This window comes from Scyliorhinus torazame, chromosome 6 (genome assembly GCF_047496885.1).
Source record: "Scyliorhinus torazame isolate Kashiwa2021f chromosome 6, sScyTor2.1, whole genome shotgun sequence".
Lineage (NCBI taxonomy): Eukaryota > Metazoa > Chordata > Chondrichthyes > Carcharhiniformes > Scyliorhinidae > Scyliorhinus > Scyliorhinus torazame.
In genome coordinates this window covers 33956005-33976239 of record NC_092712.1, presented here as the reverse complement: position 1 = coordinate 33976239, position 20235 = coordinate 33956005, and the positions used below count along the sequence as shown (strand labels likewise).

General features: G+C 48.4%; 1 protein-coding gene across 3 annotated transcripts in view; it reads left to right on the top strand.

The window, feature by feature from the left end:
* The window catches only part of ccdc13 (coiled-coil domain containing 13), a 90768-nt gene that overhangs the window by 36914 nt on the left and 33619 nt on the right, over positions 1–20235 (top strand). For 2 of the 3 annotated variants that reach the window (XM_072508110.1, XM_072508109.1), the window contains exons 7-9: positions 359–529; positions 15439–15615; positions 17859–18065. In XM_072508110.1, the coding sequence (XP_072364211.1) occupies positions 359–529; positions 15439–15615; positions 17859–18065 (555 nt within the window). The remainder of the gene's footprint in view (positions 1–358; positions 530–15438; positions 15616–17858; positions 18066–20235) is intronic. The other variant, XM_072508111.1, reaches the window with a different exon arrangement.

Sequence of the window (20235 nt, the reverse complement as noted above, 5' to 3'; positions counted from 1 at the left end):
AGCCTACTTGTGACAATAAGGGATTTCCAATTTTCATTTTTCAACTAGTTTTAAATCCTCATCATTATCCTGCACTTCTACCTTCTCCTTTAACTTTGATGTTCTAATTTTCCATACAGTGGAACCCCCCCCCCCCCTGCACTATTTAGTATAAAGCCCTATCTAGAGCCCTAGTTATGCAATTCGCCAGGTCTCTGATCCCAACTTGATTCAGGTGAAGACGATCCCATCATAACAGCTTCCTCCTTCCCCAGCAGTGATGCCAATGTCCCATGAATTCAAACCCATATTTAATATGAAAAAGCCATTGTGGAACAGTCTATTCATATCTGTCTCATAATTTTTCATGCTTAAGTAGATCCGTGAGTTGGAAAGCCAAGCGGGACTAAAGAACCAGAAGGGACGGTCATCCGAACTCAGTGTGGAAGAGGAGATGCTCGGTAGTTCAGGGTTGCGACGTTTGTCAAATCAGGACAAAAATGTAGCATACATTCGTACATTGGAGAAAGAAAGAAAGGAGACGTTGGATGTAAGTACTTTATAGCCTCTGGATAATACAGCACCCCACCCATGAGAAATTTGCCATCAATTTCCATTTGCAAAGCTCACGTGATTAACTTCTGGTCATCAAAGTCAGGGCTGTGTTCCCCTCAGTATTACAAGGGGGAGGTATGTGCCTTTGACGCTGAGTTGTTCAGTTCTAGTGGTGTTCCACAGGGATCAGTGCAGGGACCACTGTTGTTTGTAATATGTATAAATGATCTGGAGGAAAATGTAGATGGTCTGATTAGCAAGTTTGCAGATGACACTAAGATAGGTGGAGTTGCAGATAGTGAAGGGAACTGTCAGAGAATACAGCAGAATAGCACAGATTGCAGAGTTCGGCAGAGAAATGGCAGATGGAGTTCAATCCCGACAAATGCGAGGTGATGCATTTTGAAAGATCAAATTCAGGTGTGAATTATAAAGTAAATGGCGGAACCCTTAGGAACATTGACATGCAGAGGGATCTGGGCATTCAGGTCCATAGTTCCATGAAAGTGGCCATAAGACCATAAGACATAGGAGCGGAAGTAAGGCCATTCGGCCCATCGAGTCCACTCCACCATTCAATCATGGCTGATTTCAACTCCATTTACCCGCTCTCTCTCCATAGCTCCTTAATTCCTCGAGAAATCAAGAATTTATCAACTTCTGTCTTAAAGACACTCAACGTCCCGGCCTCCACCGCCCTCTGTGGCAATGAATTCCACAGACCCACCACTCTCTGGCTGAAGAAATTTCTCCTCATCTGTTCTAAAATGACTCCCTTTTATTCTAAGGCTGTGCCCCCGGGTCCTAGTCTCCCCTGCTAATGGAAACAACTTCCCTACGTCCACCCTATCTAAGCCTTTCATTATCTTGTAAGTTTCTATTAGATCTCCCCTCAACCTCCTAAACTCTAATGAATATAATCCCAGGATACTCAGACGTTCATCGTATGTTAGGCCGACCATTCCTGGGATCATCCGTGTGAATCTCCGCTGGACCCGCTCCAGTGCCAGTATGTCCTTCCTGAGGTGTGGGGCCCAAAATTGCTCACAGTATTCTAAATGGGGCCTAACTAATGCTTTATAAAGCTTCAGAAGTACATCCCTGCTTTTATATTCCAAGCCTCTTGAGATAAATGACAACATTGCATTTGCTTTCTTAATTACGGACTCAACCTGCAAGTTTACCTTTTGAGAATCCTGGACTAGGACTCCCAAGTCCCTTTGCACTTCAGCATTATGAATTTTGTCACCGTTTAGAAAATAGTCCATGCCTCTATTCTTTTTTCCAAAGTGCAAGACCTCGCACTTGCCCACGTTGAATTTCATCAGCCATTTCTTGGACCACTCTCCTAAACTGTCTAAATCTTTCTGCAGCCTCCCCACCTCCTCCATACTACCTGCCCCTCCACCTATCTTTGTATCATCGGCAAACTTAGCCAGAATGCCCCCAGTCCCGTCATCTAGATCGTTAATATATAAAGAGAACAGCTGTGGCCCAAACACTGAACCCTGCGGGACACCACTCGTCACCGGTTGCCATTCCGAAAAATAACCTTTTATCCCAACTTTCTGCCTGACAGCCAATCGTCAATCCATGTTAGTACCTTGCCTCGAATACCATGGGCCCTTATTTTACTCAGCAGTCTCCCGTGAGGCACCTTATCAAAGGCCTTTTGGAAGTCAAGATAGATAACATCCATTGGCTCTCCTTGGTCTAACCTATTTGTTATCCCTTCAAAGAACTCTAACAGGTTTGTCAGGCACGACCTCCCCTTACTAAATCCATGCTGACTTGTCCTAATCTGACCCTGCACTTCCAAGAATTTAGAAATCTCATCCTTAACAATGGATTCTAGAATCTTGCCAACAACCGAGGTTAGGCTAATTGGCCTATAATTTTCCATCTTTTTCCTTGGTCCCTTCTTGAACAGGGTGGTTACAACAGCGATTTTCCAATCCTCTGGGCAAATGCTTGGGCGGCACGGTGTAGCAGTGGTTAGCACTGCTGCCTCACGGCGCCGAGGACGCGGGTTTGAACCCGGCCCCGGATCAGTGTCCGTGTGGAGTTTGCACATTCTCAAACTGATGGACGACATCAAGTGCTCCATCTGCGGGTTTCCAGCATGTGACGCCGTGGGTGCCTGGGTTTCACCCCCACAACCCAAAGATGTGCAGAGTAGGTGGATTGGCCACACTAAATTGCCCTTTTATTGGAAAAAAAGAATTGGGTACTCTAAATTTACAAAAGAAAGAGACAATGCAGGTGGATAAGGTGGTCAAGAAGGCATATAGCATACTTCATCGGCCAGGGTATTGAGTACAAGAGTTGACAGATCATGTTACAGTTGTATAAAACTTTAGTTAAGCCACATTTGGAATGTTGCGTGCAGTTCTGGTCACCACACATGCTTTGGAGCGAGTGCAAAGAAGGTTTACCAGGACTACTGGTGACGGCCATGGAGTGAATGGTCACACACAGGGCTGCTCCAGCTCGAAGGCATTGATTTGAACTCTTTTTACCCGATAACGGGGGAATTTTGACAGGAAACTGTAGCTGAAGGTGTGGAGGAGAACGTCCCTTGGGAGTATGTCTGCTGGTTATCACACCTGGCAGGAGAAGGTTAAAGACCAGGCCAAGGAACTGTGGCTCAGCAACAATTGGAAAGATGGCGGAGGGGGGAGGGTTGTCACATGCTGGAAACCCACAGATAGAGCAGTTGATGCCGTTCATCAGGGAGGAGTTCCGCCAGCAACGAAAGGAGATGCAGGAAGATCAATCGAAGGAATGGTAGCACCCTTGAAAGACTCGATGGAGAGAGTTGAGAAATGCTTGGAGGCACAGGGGTCACAGGGGAGATGGAGAGGGTGATATCCGACCACAGTGGTGGTGGTATTGGAGGTGGAGGTGGGGCTCCTGGAGGACCTTTGCAAGTCACTAAGGGCAAAGGTAGAGGAGCAGGAGAATAGACCGAGAAGGCAGAATCTGCATATCAATGGCTTGCCTGAAGGTGTGGAAGGCACGAGTGCTCCGGGATACGTCTTAAGGATGCTGGCAGGGCTGGTGGCGGAGGGGGTGCTGGACATGACCCCAGAGGTGGATAGAGCCCATGGGTCCCTGAGGCAGAAGCTGAGCGCGAGGGAACCGCCACGTGTAGTGATTGTGAGGCTGCACAGGTTTGTGGAGAGGGAGAAGATCTTGCCGTGAGGCCAGGGAGAAGCGGAACTGCGAATGGGAGGGGAACAGGGTCCGAATCTACCAGGACGTTGGAGCGGAGCTGGAGAAATGGTGTGCCGGGTTCAACAGAGCCAAAGCGGCTCTTCACCAAAGGCAGATCAAGTTTGGGGTGCTGTACCCAGTGAAGCTGTGGCTGACGTTTGAAAGCCAGCAATACTATTTTGAAACCCAGAGGAGGCCAATGACTTCATTAGAGACAACTGGGGGCGAATTGAACATTGATGGGAGACGGAGGAGTTGGAACAAAGGAGTTCGGAAGATGTGGGTAGTGCGGGGGCTGGAGGGTATTTTCTTTTTCTTGGGTGAGTGATATTGTTTTTGTGATTGTTTGCTAAGGAGTAATACTTTCGTAAGGGGACAAGGCTCTTCCCCCCCCCCCCCCCCGGGGCCAGGCACCTGTGGTGGTTTTTACTTTTTGGAGGAGGTGACCTGTGGTTTTGGATTTGTCTTTGTTTGGGTGGGGAAGGGGGGGCTGTTTGCACAGACCAGGGAGGAGAAGGTGGGCGTGTAGGATAGGAGGAGCCTTTGGCAGGAGCTGCCACGCTGGCAGGTAATGCTGGTGAACCGAAGTGAGGTGGGGGAGGTGGCGTCCGGGTTAGCCAAGGGATGGGTTGGGGGGGGGGGGGGGGCGACAAGGCAGTGTTGGAGTAGGACTGGGGTCATTGATGGAGAAGGGGGCCATCTTGGATGGGCCCAGTTTAGGGTGAAATTAAAGGGGACAGAATTGGAAGGGGAGGATGGTGGACAGTAGAGGGGAATGGAGGCGCAAGCCTCCGGTGAGGTTGATAACATGGAACGCTCAGCGGCTGAACAGGCCGGTGAGGAGGTCTCAGAACTTTACGCACTTGAAGAGCTTGAAGGTGGGGGAGGTCTTTCTGCTGGAGACGCACCTCTGGGTGAAAGATCAGGTTAGGTTGAGAAAGGGAATGGGTTTGATTCAAGGCGCCAGGGGGTTGGCCACCCTGTTGAGCAAAAAGACGGGTTTGTAGGTGCCAAGGAAGTGCCGTACCCGCGGGGGAGATACGTGATAGTGAACGGGGTGTTGAATGGGATGCCAGTGGTGCTCATGAACGTTTATACACTGAATTGTAATGATGTGGCGTTCGTGAAGGGGTTGCTGGGAATGATTCCAGACTGGACTTGCATCAGTTGATCATGGGAGGGGACTTTAATTGCGTACTGGAGCCGAGGGTGCACGGGTCGAGCCCCAACTCAATGGGAAGGTCGAGGATGGCGAAGGAGTTGGGTGGGTTTATGGACAGGATGAGAATGGTGGACCCGTGGAGGCTTAGGAACCCGAGGGAGAGGGAGTACTACTTCTTCTCGCATGTGTACAAGAAGGTATTCTCCAGAATTGATTTTTTTTGGGGTGAGCTGAGAGATGTTAGTTGGGGTGATGGGGTGGAGTAAATGGGAATCATGATTTCTGACCATGCACCGCATTGGCTAGAGGTTTGACTTAGCTCGACGCAGGAGTAGAGGCCGTGATTAAGGACTATGTGGAGCTGAACCAGAATGGGGAGGTATCAATGGCCACATTCTGGGAGGCATTGTAAGCGGTGGTTCGGGGGAGATTATCTCGTTCAAGGCGCACGGAGATAGGGAGAGAGGAGGATGGACGGTTAGTGGATGCGATAGTCGAGGCGGACAGGGAATATTCGAGGCCCTCCACCAAGGAGGGATTAGCGAAGAGAAAGCAGTTACAGAGGCAGTTCTTTAGGCCTGCAAGCCCGTGCCGACCATGCTGCCCGACTAAACTACAATCTTCTGCACTTCCTGGGTCCATATCTCTATTCCCATCCTATTCATGTATTTGTCAGGATGCCCCTTAAACGTCACTATCGTCCCTGCTTCCACCACCTCCTCCGGTAGCGAGTTCCATGCACCCACTACCCTCTGTGTAAAAAAACTTGCCTCGTACATCTACTCTAAACCTTGTCCCTCGCACCTTAAACCTATGCCCCCTTGCAATTGACCCCTCTACCCTGGGGAAAAGCCTCTGACTATCCACTCTGTCTATGCCCCTCATAATTTTGTAGACCTCTATCAGGTCGCCCCTCAACCTCAGTCGTTCCAGTGAGAACAAACTGAGTTTATTCAACCGCTCCTCATAGCTAATGCCCTCCATACCAGGCAACATTCTGGTAAATCTCTTCTGCACCCTCTCTAAAGCCTCCACATCCTTCTGGTAGTGTGGCAACCAGAATTGGACACTATACTCCAAGTGTGGCCGAACTAAGGTTCAATACAGCTGCAACATGACTTGCCAATTCTTATACTCAATGCCCCGGCCAATGAAGGCAAGCATGCTGTATGCCTTTTTGACTACCTTCTCCACCTGTGTTGCCCTTTTCAGTGACCTGTGGACCTGTACACCTAGATCCCTCTGACTTTCAATACTCTTGAGGGTTCTACCACTCACTGTATATTCCCTACCTGCATTCGACCTTCCAAAATGCATTACCTCACATTTGTCCGGACTAAACTCCATCTGCCATCTCCCCGCCCAAGTCTCAAACAATCTAAATCCTGCTGTATCCTCTGACAGTCCTCATCGCTATCCGCAATTCCACCAACCTTTGTGTCGTCTGCAAACTTACTAATCAGACCAGTTACATTTTCTTCCAAATCATTTATATATACTACAAACAGCAAAGGTCCCAGCACTGATCCCTGCGGAACACCACTAGTCACAGCCCTCCAATTAGAAAAGCATCCTTCCATTGCTACTCTCTGCCTTCTATGACCGAGCCAGTTCTGTATCCACCTTGCCAGCTCACCCCTGATCCCGTGTGACTTCACCTTTTGTACTAGTCTTTGTGACCTCCTCGAAAAACTATCAAGTTTGTGATACACGACCTCCCCTTCACAAAACCATGCTGCCTCTCACTAATACGTCCATTTGCTTCCAAATGGGAGTAGATCCTGTCTCGAAGAATTCTCTCCAGTAATTTCCCTACCACTGACGTAAGGCTCACCGGCCTGTAGTTCCCTGGATTATCCTTGCTACCCTTCTTAAACAGAGGAACAACATTGGCTATTCTCCAGTCCTCTGGGACATCACCTGAAGACAGTAAGGATCCAAAGATTTCTGTCAAGGCCTCAGCAATTTCTTCTCCAGCCTCCTTCAGTATTCTGGGGTAGATCCCATCAGGCCCTGGGGACTTCTCTACCTTAATATTTTACAAGACGCCCAACACTTCGTCTTTTTGGATCTCAATGTGACCCAGGCTATCTACACACCCGTCTCCAGACTCAACATCTACCAATTGCTTCTCCTTGGTGAATACTGATGCAAAGTATTCATTTAGTACCTCGCCCATTTCCTCTGGCTCCACACTTAGATTCCCTTGCCTATCCTTCAGTGGGCCAACCCTTTCCCTGGCTACCCTCTTGTTTTTTATGTACGTGTAAAAAGTCTTGGGATTTTCCTTAACCCTATTTGCCAATGACTTTTCGTGACCCCTTCTAGCCCTCCTGACTCCTTGCTTAAGTTCCTATCTACTTTCCTTATATTCCACACAGGCTTCGTCTGTTCCCAGCCTTTTAGCCCTGACAAATGCCTCCTTTTTCTTTTTGACGAGGCCTACAATATCTCTCGTTATCCAAGGTTCCTGAAAATTGCCGTATTTATCCTTCTTCCTCACAGGAACATGCCGGTCCTGAATTCCTTTCAACTGACACTTGAAAGCCTCCCACATGTCAGATGTTGATTTACCCTCAAACATCCACCCCCAATCTATGTTCTTCAGTTCCCGCCTAAAATTGTTATAATTTGCCTTCCCCCAATTTTGCACATTCACCCTAGGACCACTCTTATCCTTGTCCACCAGTACTTTAAAACTTACTGAATTGTGGTCACTGTTCCCGAAATGCACCCCAACTGAAACTTCTACCACCTGGCCGGTCTCATTCCCCATTACCAGGTCCAGTACAGCCCCTTCCCTAGTTGGACTGTCGACATATTGTTTTAAGAAGCCCTCCTGGATACTCCTTACAAACTCTGCCCCGTCTAAGCCCCTGGCACTAAGTGAGTCCCAGTCAATATTGGGGAAGTTGAAGTCTCCCATCATAACAACCCTGTTGTTTTTACTCTTTTCCAAAATCTGTCTACCTATCTGCTCCTCTATCTCCCGCTGGCTGTTGGGAGGCCTGTAGTAAACCCCCAACATTGTGACTGCATCCTTCTTATTCCTGATCTCTACCCATATAGCCTCACTGCCCTCTGAGGTGTCCTCCCATAGTACAGCTGTGATATTCTCCCTCACCAGTAGCGCACCTCCGCCACCCCTTTTACATCCCCCTCTATCCCGCCTGAAACATCTAAATCCTGGAACGTTTAGCTGCCAATCCTGCCCTTCCCTCAACCGGGTCTCTGTAATGACAACTACATCATAGTTCCAAGTACTAATCCAAGCTCTAAGTTCATCTGCCTTACCTGTAATACTTCTTGCATTAAAACATATGCACTTCAGGCCACCAGACCCGCTGTGTTCAGCAATTTCACCCTGTCTGCTCTGCCTCAGAGCCATACTGTCCCTATTCCCTAGTTCTCCCTCAATGCTCTCATCTTCTGACCTATTGCTTCCATGCCCACCCCCCTGCCATACTAGTTTAAACCCTCCCGTGTGACACTAGCAAACCTCGCGGCCAGGATATTTATGCCTCTCCAGTTTAGATGCAACCCGTCCTTCTTAAATAGGTCACACCTGCCCCGGAAGAGCTCCCAGTGGTCCAGATAACGGAAACCCTCCCTCCTACACCAGCTGTTTGGCCACGTGTTTAGCTGCACTATCTTCCTATTTCTAGCCTCACTGGCACATGGCACAGGGAATAATCCCGAGATTACAACCCTAGAGGTCCTGTCTTTTAACTTTCTGCCTAGCTCCCTGAACTCCTGCTGTAGGACCTCATGCCCCTTCCTGCCTATGTCGTTAGTACCAATATGTACAACGACCTCTGCCTGTTTGCCCTCCCCCTTCAGGATGCCCTCTCCCCGTTTGGAGACATCCTGGACCCTGGCACCAGGGAGGCAACATACCATCCTGGAGTCTCTTTCACGTCCACAGAAGCGCCTATCTGTGCCCCTGACTATAGCATCCTCTATGACTATTGCTCTTCTGCGCTTTGACCCTCCCTTCTGAACATCAGAGCCAGCCGTGGTGCCACTGCTCTGGCTGCTGCTGTTTTCCCCTGATAGACTATCCCCCCCGACAGTATCCAAAGGGGTATACCTGTTCGAGAGGGGGACAACCACAGGGGATTCCTGCACTGACTGCCTGCCCTTTCTGGTGGTCACCCATTTATGTTCCTGCACCTTGGGTGTGACCACATTTATATAACTGCTATCTATGACGCTTTCCGCCACCTGCATGCTCCTAAGTGCATCCATCTGCTGATGCAACCGAACCATGCGGTCTGTGAGAAGCTTCAGTTGGGTGCACTTTCTGCAGATGAAGCCATCCGGGACGCTGGGAGCCTCCTGGACCTGCCACATCTCACAGTCAGAGCACTGCACCCCTCTAACTGACATTGCGTCAATTAATTAGTAAATTAAATTAAAAACTTTTTTAAAAAGTTACTGTTAACTATATGTTTCCTAGCACTAGATTTCTAATTTAAATGTGAAAGCTAAATACAGTCCTCTGCAATCTCTGGCTTAGATACCCCTCTAAATTATAATTAAGTAATTATGTTTAATTAGTTTACCAATGCTTAATTTTTTAAATTTAGTGTAGATTCCCAACCAGCCAATCAGGTCACAGCTTTTCTGTGATGTCACTTCAGTTGTCGTGTCCCCCCCCCACGCACACAATTTGAAAAAGTAATAAAAGTAAAAATGAGTAAAAATCACTTACTTACCTTCTGAGGATCTCAGGTTTTCTCCCTGCTGATTAAAAGTTACAGGCCAGAAGAAAGAGAGAACAAAACAGTAGGGAAAAGGCACCTTCTCCCACTCTGCACCGAATTACCTCACTGCACCAAGCTCCAAATTCCCCACTCTGGATGTGTCTCACTCAGGCTGTGTCTCCTTGACCTGGTTTCTGGATGGGCTGGAATTCCCACAGCTGGATGAGGAGAGGAGACAGGTGCTGGTGGAGCCATTAGGGTTGAGAGAGGTGATAGAAAGCATAAAAAGAATGAAGCTGGGGAATGCCACTGGGCCGGACGGTTATTCGGCGGAATTCTATAAGGTGTTTGCTACAGAGTTGGCACCACATTTATTAGGGGCATTTAACGAGGTGCTGGAAAAGGGGGAGCTGCCAGAGACACTGACACAAGTGCTGATCACGCTAATTCCGAAGAAGGGGAAGGACCAGTTAGAATGTGGGTCATATAGGCCCATATCACTGTTGAATACAGCTGTGAAAGTGTTGGCTAAGTTAGTGGCGGAGAGGATGGAAGGATGTGTTCTGGGGGGTGGTTGCAGAGGACCAAACGGGTTTTGTGAAGGGTAGGCAACTTTCCAGTAATGACCCCATTGCAGGTTTGGTATCGGAGGTAGTGGTCTCTTTGGACGCGGAGAAGGCTTTCAACCGGGTGGAGTGGCGGTACCTGTTCGAGGGTCTGGGAAGGTTTGGGTTTGGCCCGAAGTTTGTGGCGTGGGTGCATCCGGTACGTGGCCCGGTGGCGAGTACAGACCAATGATATGAGTTCACGAAGCCTCGGGTTGCACAGGGGAACGAGGCTGGGGTGTCCGCTGTCACTGTTGTTGTTCGCGCTGGCGATAGGCCTTGGCCCTTAGGGGGTCAGCAGAGTGGCAGGGGATTACGAGGGGGAGTTGGGAACACGGTGTCGCTGTGTGCAGACAGTCTGCTGCTGCTGTTCTCAGACCCGCTGGAGAGTATGGGAAGAATTATGGGCTTATTAGAGAGGTTCGGGGCCTTCTCGGGCTATAGGTCGAATGTGGGGAAAAGCGAGGTGTTTCCGGTGAACGGGGCGGGGAGCCAATTTGAGAGTGTTGCCATTTAAGGTAATCAGAGATAGGTTTAGGTATCTGGGGGTCCAGATGATGGGGGAGTGGGCGACAATTCATAAAGGGAACCTAGCAAAGTTGGTGGAGGAGATAGAGGAGGCCTTTAGAAGATGGATTCATTCCACTTGACACTGGCAGGGAGGATCCAGATGGTAAAAAGGAACGTCCTGCCAAAGTTCCTATTTGTATTCAAGACCCTCCCGATCTTCATTCCAAAGATTTTTTTCCAGAAACTGGACTCAGTGATTTCAAGGTTTATGTGCGCGGGTAAGTCCTTAGGGTGAAGAGGGCCCTGCTACGGAGGCAGAAAGGGAGAGCTGGTGTTACCGAATCTGCTGCACTACCGCTGGGCGGCAAATGTGGAGAAAGTGAGGCGGTGGTGGGTATGAGAGGGGTTAGGATGGAGGAGGAGTCCTGTTGGGGGTCCAGCCTGAGGGCCCTGGTGACGGTGGTGCTGCTGCTGGCACTGAGGAGGTACACTGAGAGCTCGGTCGTACAGTCCACGATTAGGGTGTGGAACCAGCTGAGGAGACACATTAGGATTATGGGGATGTCGGTGTTAACACCACTGTGAGAACCATGGATTCAGGCCGGGGGAGACGGATGGCATGTGTAGGAGGTAGAGAGAGGTGAGGCTGGTGAGTGCGAGCGAGGAATCTAAACCTGAAAGAGAGGTTTGTCAGTCTGGAAGAGCTGCGGGAGTGGGTAGACCTTCCTAAGGGAAGCAAATTTGGGTATATGCAAGTGAGGGACTTTGCACGGAAAGTATGGAGAGGGTTTCCCAAACTGCTGAGAAACACCTTAATGGAACGGTTGCTGCGCCAGGATGTGGAAGGGGAGGGTAGGATTGAGGACATGTACAGGTGGCTGGGGGAGCAGGGGAGTGCGGAGGTGGTGAGGATCAAGAAGAAATGTAGGAAGAGTTGGGGGGACTGGAGATAGGATGGGGAGTGTGGAGTGAGGCAGGGTGAATTCGACCTCCTTGTGCGCGAAGATGAGTTGGACACAGTTTAAGGTGGTACACAGGGTGCACGTGACTCGAGCGAGGATGAATGGGTTCTTCCAGGGGCTGGCAGGCGAGTGTGAGAAGTGTGGGCAAGAATCCGCGAACCACGCAGATATGTTCTCGGGCTGTGAGAAGTTGGAGAGGGGTGTTCGGGATGCTAGCAAAGATTGTGCTGGAATAGTGGTCGACAACACCACCAAGGGTGGTGGCCTGACTGAGGGACTGTACAATTTCCTCCGGCTGGGGAAGATAAGTTTGAATTGAGGGGATGGGATCAGCAGAGACCTTTGAGACACAGTGGAGGCTGTTCATGACCATGTTTGAGGAATTGCTCGTCGTGGGAGGGGGGAGTGAAAAGGGGGAAAAACTTGTCCAAACTGTAAACTGTGTGCTGTGGAGAATGTTCTCTGATTTATTTATGTTTTTGTATATTTGATTACATTTGGAATAAAATACATTTTCATAGAATGTACAGTGCTGAAGGAGGCCATTCAGCCCATCAAGTCTGCACCGGCCCTTGGAAAGAGCACCCTACTTGAGCCCCACGCCTTCATCCTATCCCCTTTATCCCCGTAACCCAACCTAACCTTTTTGGGCACTAAGGGTAATTTATCATGGCCAATCCACCTAACCAACACATCTTTGGACTGTGGGAGGAAACCGTAGCACCCGGAGGAAACCCACTCACACACGGGGAGTGTTGCTAATTGTGTTTCTCTTTATTTGGCTCTGAAGATGGCGGCCAATATGGTCGCCTTCCTTAATTCTAATTACGTTTTGCTCTAGAGTCGCCAGGTATCTCTCGATACCGCCACAAGGTTCAAACCGAATACTGATCAAAGACTCGGTACACCAGTTAGTGAGTTCAAAGTCAAATGCTTATTTATTTACACACACAGTTAAACATAATCATGCACAAACACTACAGACTAAACTATCACTACTACTAAATCACTACTACTGCCGTGGGCAGTACGGTAGCATTGTGGATAGCACAATTGCTTCACAGCTCCAGGGTCCCAGGTTCGATTCCGGCATGGGTCACTGTCTGTGCGGAGTCTGCACATCCTCCCCGTGTGTGCGTGGGTTTCCTCCGGGTGCTCCGGTTTCCTCCCACAGTCCAAAGATGTGCAGGTTAGATGGACTGGCCATGATGAATTGCCCTTAGTGTCCAAAATTGCCCTTAGTGTTGGGTGGGGCTACTGGGTTATGGGGATAGGGTGGAGGTGTTGACTTTGGGTAGGGTGCTCTTTCCAAGAGCCGGTGCAGACTCGATGGGCCGAATGGCCTCCATCTGCACTGTAAATTCTATGATAAAAAAAAAATCCTGTACTTAGCTTCGGGCGCCCACTCAGTCAGAGGAACAATGGCCGTTGTTCGGTTCTGAGGCTGCTGGGGTGGAACTGGTACGGAATAACAGCAAAGGACGTCTGTCTGGTAGCGTGCGTTGACCTTGGACTTACTTGTTCTGGTGCAGCTGTTGGGCAGGTCTCCTCGGTGAGAGCTGGAGCCAAGAGAGCGATTCTCTCTTGGGGGATCCTTCTTATACCCAAAAGGGGCTTTGCGTGCTTTTGGGCGGGCCTTGAACTTAGCCCCAATTAATTGGGCCGTTTCTCAATCGTTCCTATTAATTTCCTCCAATAGAGGGGTGGGAGCCCTGATGGCTGGGCGTGTCCTAAGTGGCCGTTGGCCTGCTTTGTTCTGGTCTCCTCTGGCGCCGGGGTATCTGCCTTAGTATTGTTTACTTAAATGTTACTCTTTTGTCCCCGGGGATGGCTCACTAGTATGGTAATGGCTTTGCAGTTTCGGTCTTGTCTGGGAGCTGCGGCTCCAATCAACAGACAAACCCTGCACCTGCTTGCTTTCTCAGTATTGTCCATTTTCCCTGCAATCTTTGCAAAGTGTTCATTTTGTAATCGGGAAGTGGCCATCCCAGATGGCTACAGGAGAATGTGCAGCCTCCACACAGACAGTGACCCAAGCCGGGAATCGAACCTGGGGCTGTGAAGCAACTGTGCTAATTTTAAAAAGGTTTACCAGAACGTTGCCTGGTCTGGAGGGTATTAGCTATGAGGAGAGGTTGAATAAACTTAGATTATTTTCGCTGGAAAGACGGAGGCTGGGGGGAGATCTGATTGAGGTCTACAAAATTACGAGAGGTATAGACGGTGAATAGTCAAAAACGTTTTCCCAGGATGGAAGACTCAATTACAAGGGGCACAGGTTCAAGATGTGAGGGGAAAGGTTTAGGGGAGATGTGCGAAAAGTTTTGCCGCAGAGGGTGGTGGGTGCCTGGAGCGTGCTGCCAGTGGAGGTGGTGGAAGCAGGCACGATAGCTTAATAGACACATGAACGGGCGGGGAATGGGGGGTAAAGATCGTTTGGGCAATAAGCAGTAGGTGGAAATAAGGGATCTGGATCGGCGCAGGCTTGGTGGGCCGAAGGGCCTGTTCCTATGCTGTTTTGTTCTTTGTATCTTCTTTGTCGTGGACTGTATTATTCCACCCCTTTTCAATAGTGTTTCTGGGCCAATCATTTGCTCAAACCGGCAAGCAGAGAAAATAGCGCTGTGTGATAATGTAGCCATTGGACTATGAAAGGCAAGTAGCAGGTTCTGCACACATTCTTGAATTAGGAGTAAGTGTGATGGGTTGATTTCGACGAGCGAGTCAAGGAAGAGCACAGTGAAAGAATTGGACACAGAGCTGTGAAACCAACAGTATAAGGAGAAAGATAAATCTTCGATAAATATCGAACGGTTATTAGAATAAATAACTGGTAAAGCTGAGTTGGGAGGGGAGATCAATTGGGGAGCATGGAGTGAGACACTGCGTAGAGTAAACGGGACCTCCTCATGTGCAAGGATGAGCCTGATACAGTTTAAGATGGTGCACAGGGTGCATATGACTCGGGCAAGAATGAGTGGGTTCTTTCAAGGGGTAGCAGATGAGTGTGCGACGTGTAGGCGGGGGCCAGCGAATCGCGCGCACATGTTTTGGGTTTGCGAAAAATTGGGAAGATTGTGGGCGGGAGTGTTCGCAGTCTTAGCCAGGATAGTGGAGGAGGGAGTGGACCCAGACCCTTTGGTGCCGATATTTGGGGTTTCAGAGAAGCCGGGGCTCATGGAGAGGAGGAAAACCGATGTCTTGGCCTTCGTCTCTCTGATTGCACGGCGGCGGATTTTGCTGGAGTGGCGGTCGCCATCGCCACCGGGGGTAGCGGCTTGGTTGGATGACCTGTACGACTTCCTGCGATTAGAGAAGATAAAAAGTATGAGTTAAGGGGCTCTTCATGGGGGTTTGAGGAAAGGTGGGGGATGTTTGTGACCATGTTTGAGGGACCGTTCGTCGCGGGGTGAAAAAGGGGAAAAATCTCTCCAGACTGTATAGTTGATTGTTGGGGTGTTTATTCGCTGTAACCTGTTTTGATACATGTTTGTAATAAAATACATTTTTTTAAAAAAGAAGAAGAAATAACTGGAAAGAAAGAAAATAATACCATGGCAACACACCAGGACGGTGGATCAGCTTGTAGGACAAAACGACCTCTGAGACATGATGGCAATACTAGTGCAATCAATGCAAGATGATCTACCACCTAACTGTAAAAGCTATCATATCAATAGTAATCTAACTGCAAGTTTTGATCTATATACAAGTTGCACGCACTTGTTTGTATGTTTGCTTAGAAAGTGACTGGTGACTATGAGAAGTTGAAGAAAGATCACGAGGAACTCAAGAGTAAACTTGATGGATCGAAAGCGAGAAACAAAATTTTGTCCAGTGAGCTGAAGATTTTGAAGAGTCAGGTGGTGACCCTTCTCGAAAAAGGGAAGCACGATGATGAGCTAGTTGGCGCATTGCTGGTGAGAAATATTGTTTACTTAAAAATAAAATAGGGGTTGGGTGGGGACATAGTGCCCGAAAGAAATTTCTTGAGAGCAACTCTGATCTGATGTGATTAGTCTGACCCCCCCCCCCCCCCCCCCCCCAAAAAGCAGCTGCGATGTGTCCAGTTCCGGAATGGCAGCCAACAACCATCTCATAAATTTGACATTGTCCCAATTCAGGGCATATATGTTCACCATCACCACATCACATACCAACCCCCCCAGGTCTGTCACTACCGCGACCGCCTGAAAACAGACCTTCCTGCTAATCTGAATCGCCAACCAAACCCGCCCCCCTCCACACCATGTGCCCTGCTGTCAAACCCTGTGTGAAAAACCTGTCTCACCAAGGCTTTCCTAGTCCCGCACCCACAGGCGTGCTTCCACACCGGCCCCCAACCCTTTTAAATGAGGAAAAACCTTTGCTATCGTCACAGGACCCCCTCAAGCCCCACACGTTTCAGGTGATCAACCTCACCGGGGGTCTCTCTCTCTCTCTATCTCCTCTTTCCCCCCCCCCCCGGCACCGCTCCCCCCCCCCCCCTCCCCCCCCGCACCCCGCTTCCCCCCCCTCTCGAGTCAGCCATTTGCACCACAGTGCAATATCCCTACCCAAATATACGGGTCCTAATGCCATCTAAGATGCCCGCCCAGCCCTATTCACAGGATGAGTCAAAGAAAAGCCCTTAGTCACCATTAGTTCACCCCCATCCCTAGTGCTCTTTCTCCCCCGCCCCCTCCATCCCTCCAGGCCCACAGACTGCCTGGCGCCACATCCTATCCCATCCCCCACCACACAAACACAAAACTAGAGCTAGGCCTATTGCACCCCTCCATACCTGGCCCAGCAGGCCGCAGCCTCTCCCCCACCACATTCCCGATTGCTAGCCTCCCCTTCTCCCCATCGCGAACAGTGGCTCCCAAACAGGGTCCTCTTAACATATGCCCTCAAGCAACAACCAATACGTACCTTCTCCCTTCAACCGTACCCAAACCCCAATAAGATAACAAACCTCTCTCTCCAAGAAACACATCCAATCTTTTTACAACTACCCCCTTCCCCCAACAGAACAAAAATAAACCATGGTAAAAACAGCAACATATCGACATCATACAAACACCCCCTTCATACACAGATCCCAAAATAGACCTCTTCACCGCGGTCCCAAATTCTCTCGGAAGAAGGCCTTTTACTTGCTCCAGCCTGACAATAAAGTGATCACGCGAATCCATTGTGACTTGTAAACGTGCCGGGTACACCACTCCAGTTTGGCCAGTGTCGAGCAAGTGATTCCTACAGATCAGTGGGGATGTTGCAGATTTGCTCAGAGAGACTTTGAGGACATTCCTGAAACATTTCCTCTGCCCTCCTGGTAACCACTTGCCATGATGAAGCTCGGAATACAGAGCTTGTTTTGGGAATCTTGTGTCAGGCATGCGGACGATGTGGCCCGCCCAATGTAGCTGATTAACCATAACCAGTGCCTCGATACTGGGTGTCGTGTTAGGTACACTGGTATAACACTGGCTGCAATTGGATGCAGCTTAGATCAAAAACATACTCCAGACCTTGAAGTTAGTTCAATCAGGTGAATTGAACTAATAGCACAGTTAGCACAGTTCTCTGAGTACGACTCTCTGCTAACTTAAGTGTGGTTACTCTGTCTGACTGAACCAGACTAGCTCTTAGCCACGTGGTGGAGGTGCGAGATTGTAACAACACCCTTGACTGACTCTCTGGATGTTCATCAGTGGAAAGAGGCAGAGTGTGAGTGCCTCGTGACCTTTATAGTCAGATCCCACCCCTGAGTGTCCTGCCTGCTTATTGGTCATGTCCTGTTCTCTGTGTCCATTAGCTGCTTGTCTGTGCCTGCTGTATATCATTATGTGTGTGTCTGCATATCATAACACTGGGAATGTTGGTCTAAGAGAGAACACTGATATTGGAGCGCAAATCCTGCTGTTGAATTTGCTGGATTTTGTGGAGGTATCACTGGTGCTATTTCTCCAGAGATTCAAGGTGTCTACTGTATGCTGTCCATGTTTCTGACACATACACTAGGGCAGGCAGCCCTGTAGAACATGAGCTTGGTGCATATATTATTTCCTATTGGCAAGAGGGTAATATCAACCCATTAATGTTTCATTGTGATGGGTAAAGAGAACAAAATGTTTACAATCAAACACAAACTCTTCCCAATGCCATGGGTCTTTTATAGAAGCAGCAGAAACAAATGCAGGAGATTATGGGTCGCTTGAGTCAGCATGAACCAAAGAATAAGGACACCAAGCAAAATCTGAGCCAGCAGCAGAACAGTGAGGCCCAGAAGCAGGGTTTCCTGATTGGAGAACTAAAGCAGATGGTGACTGAGCGGGAAGCTAAAGTAAAAGATCTTGAGGAAGAGATCAAACAACTGTTACTAAAGGTACGCAAATAGGACTTGACCGTCACAGTAAGTTGATGCCGTTTCTGTGGTCTAAAGTCTTGCATGGAAACATTCCGTGACTGACTTGAAATAAACCTTCAGTCCTTCCAGCTTTAAAGAGTTTTCAATTCAACATCACTGACTATATTTAGTTTGATTAGAACATGGGCCAAATTGCCTTTTCATGCCTCAGACTTTAACAACTCCTTTCCATGCATCCAGTCTACAAATTTAGTAATAATAAAAACAGAAAATGCTGGAAAAACTCAGCAGGCTTGGCAGCATCTGTGGACAGAGTCATATTGGACTCAGAACGTTAACTCTGTTTCTCTCTTCACAGATGCTGCCAGACCTGCTGAGTTTTTCCAGCACTTCCTGTTTTTATTTCAGACTTCCAATGTCCACAGTATTTTGTTTGTATTTAAGGTTCATTCTCAGCTTCCAGGCCCCTAATTAGCTCTTTTCCTGGATGCGGCATGTAAATGGGTCAGGGTCTAGATCCCCATTCCCTCAACTTCCCCCTGACCTCCAGTGTAAGATATGAATCTTGCAGCAATCACCACTGCCTCCAGTTAGCCCCAGGCACTTGAGTCAGTGTTGCCACTACATCACTACCAGACAGAGAACTTCAGCTTAAAATGCTGGAAGTTACAGAGATACTAGAATAGGGCGAGGAAGGATGGAGTTTTGGACAAGAACCTGATGGGAAAATGTTTACATTTATACAAGCTCCTCCAAAATTTGAGGAAAAGGTTATGGAAGCATTCTTTATTTATTTTGAAAAGGTAGCTAAACAGATTAAATGGCCAAGAGAAATGTGGACATTACTTTTACAAAGAAAACTGGTAGGTAGAGCTAGTGAAGTGTATGCTTCTTTGTCGGAAGAGATATCTGTAGGTTATGATGTGGCAAAGAAAGCTGTCCTTGCTGCATATGAGTTGGTTCCTGAGACATATAGGCAGAGATTTCAAAACGCAAGAAAACAGCCTGGACAAATTCTTACTGAATTTGCGAGGAAAAAAAATAATAATTTTGACAATTGAAATGAAATGAAATGAATGAAAATGAAAATCGCTTATTGTCACAAGTAGGTTTCAAATGAAGTTACTGTGAAAAGCCCATAGTCGCCAAATTCCGGCGCCTGTTCGGGGAGGCTGTTACAGGAATCGACGATTTAGAACTGTGCTGCGATTGGATACGGGTGTTAATGATAGAGAAAACATATGAAGCCCTTAGAGAGGTGATCCTTTTAGAAGAATTTAAAGATTCAATTTCTTTATTTATTTGCATGTTGACGAACAAAAGGTGAAAACTGCTAGATATGCAGCAGAGGTAACTGATGATTTGAACTGGTCCAGTGAATCGAACTTTTTTCTTGTCATCCTTTTAAATCCGAGACAGATAGAAGATGGGATGGAGAAAGGAAAACAAATAGTCAAGGAAGAAATGGAGCAGTTGGGAATAGTCAGGAAATTTCACCTCCGTTCAAAAAGGAAGATGCTGAGGGTGGAAGAGGCATTCGGAGGCCTAAGTGTTTCCATTGTAACAAAGTGGAACATATTAGGGCAGATTGTTGGAAGCTAAATGGAAGACCAGTTGCAGTAGTAGGAAAGGAAACATCTGAAAAGGAAATGGCTATTAAAACTGTAGCACTAGTACAGGTGAAACGTGCTCTTTTAGAATCATGAGAAAGTGGGCTGGATCCCAAGATAGTTCAGAGAATTATTTGAGTACTGGTGAAGGAAATCAGGCTGTTGGAGATTCCGGGTGTTCTGTTTTAAAGGGAGAAGCTTTCCCTTGTCGAACAAAATAAGTAAACCAATTGAAATTTAAAGAGAATTATTGATGCCAGTTGACGATACAATGGGCGCGAATCTCCGGAACAAATTTTAAGTGCGGTAGCCGCGCGCTTCCCGGTGGCTCAGCCCAGCGAGGCCGGCAACGCAATTCAACATTAATTGGTCCACTTAATAAGGCCTCACGGGCTTCTCGCCTCAAATGAAGGCTCATCAGCTAATTCACCAGGACCCCGCTCGCCAGCCCGTCGCTAACAAGGTCGGGCAGCACTTAAGCTGCACTTGCTCAGCCAATCCCAGCTAGCACGCTGGCGCTGAGGAGACCAGCCCAAAGATTTGAGGGAGCTGACTTGGGGAGGCTACTAGACGCAGTG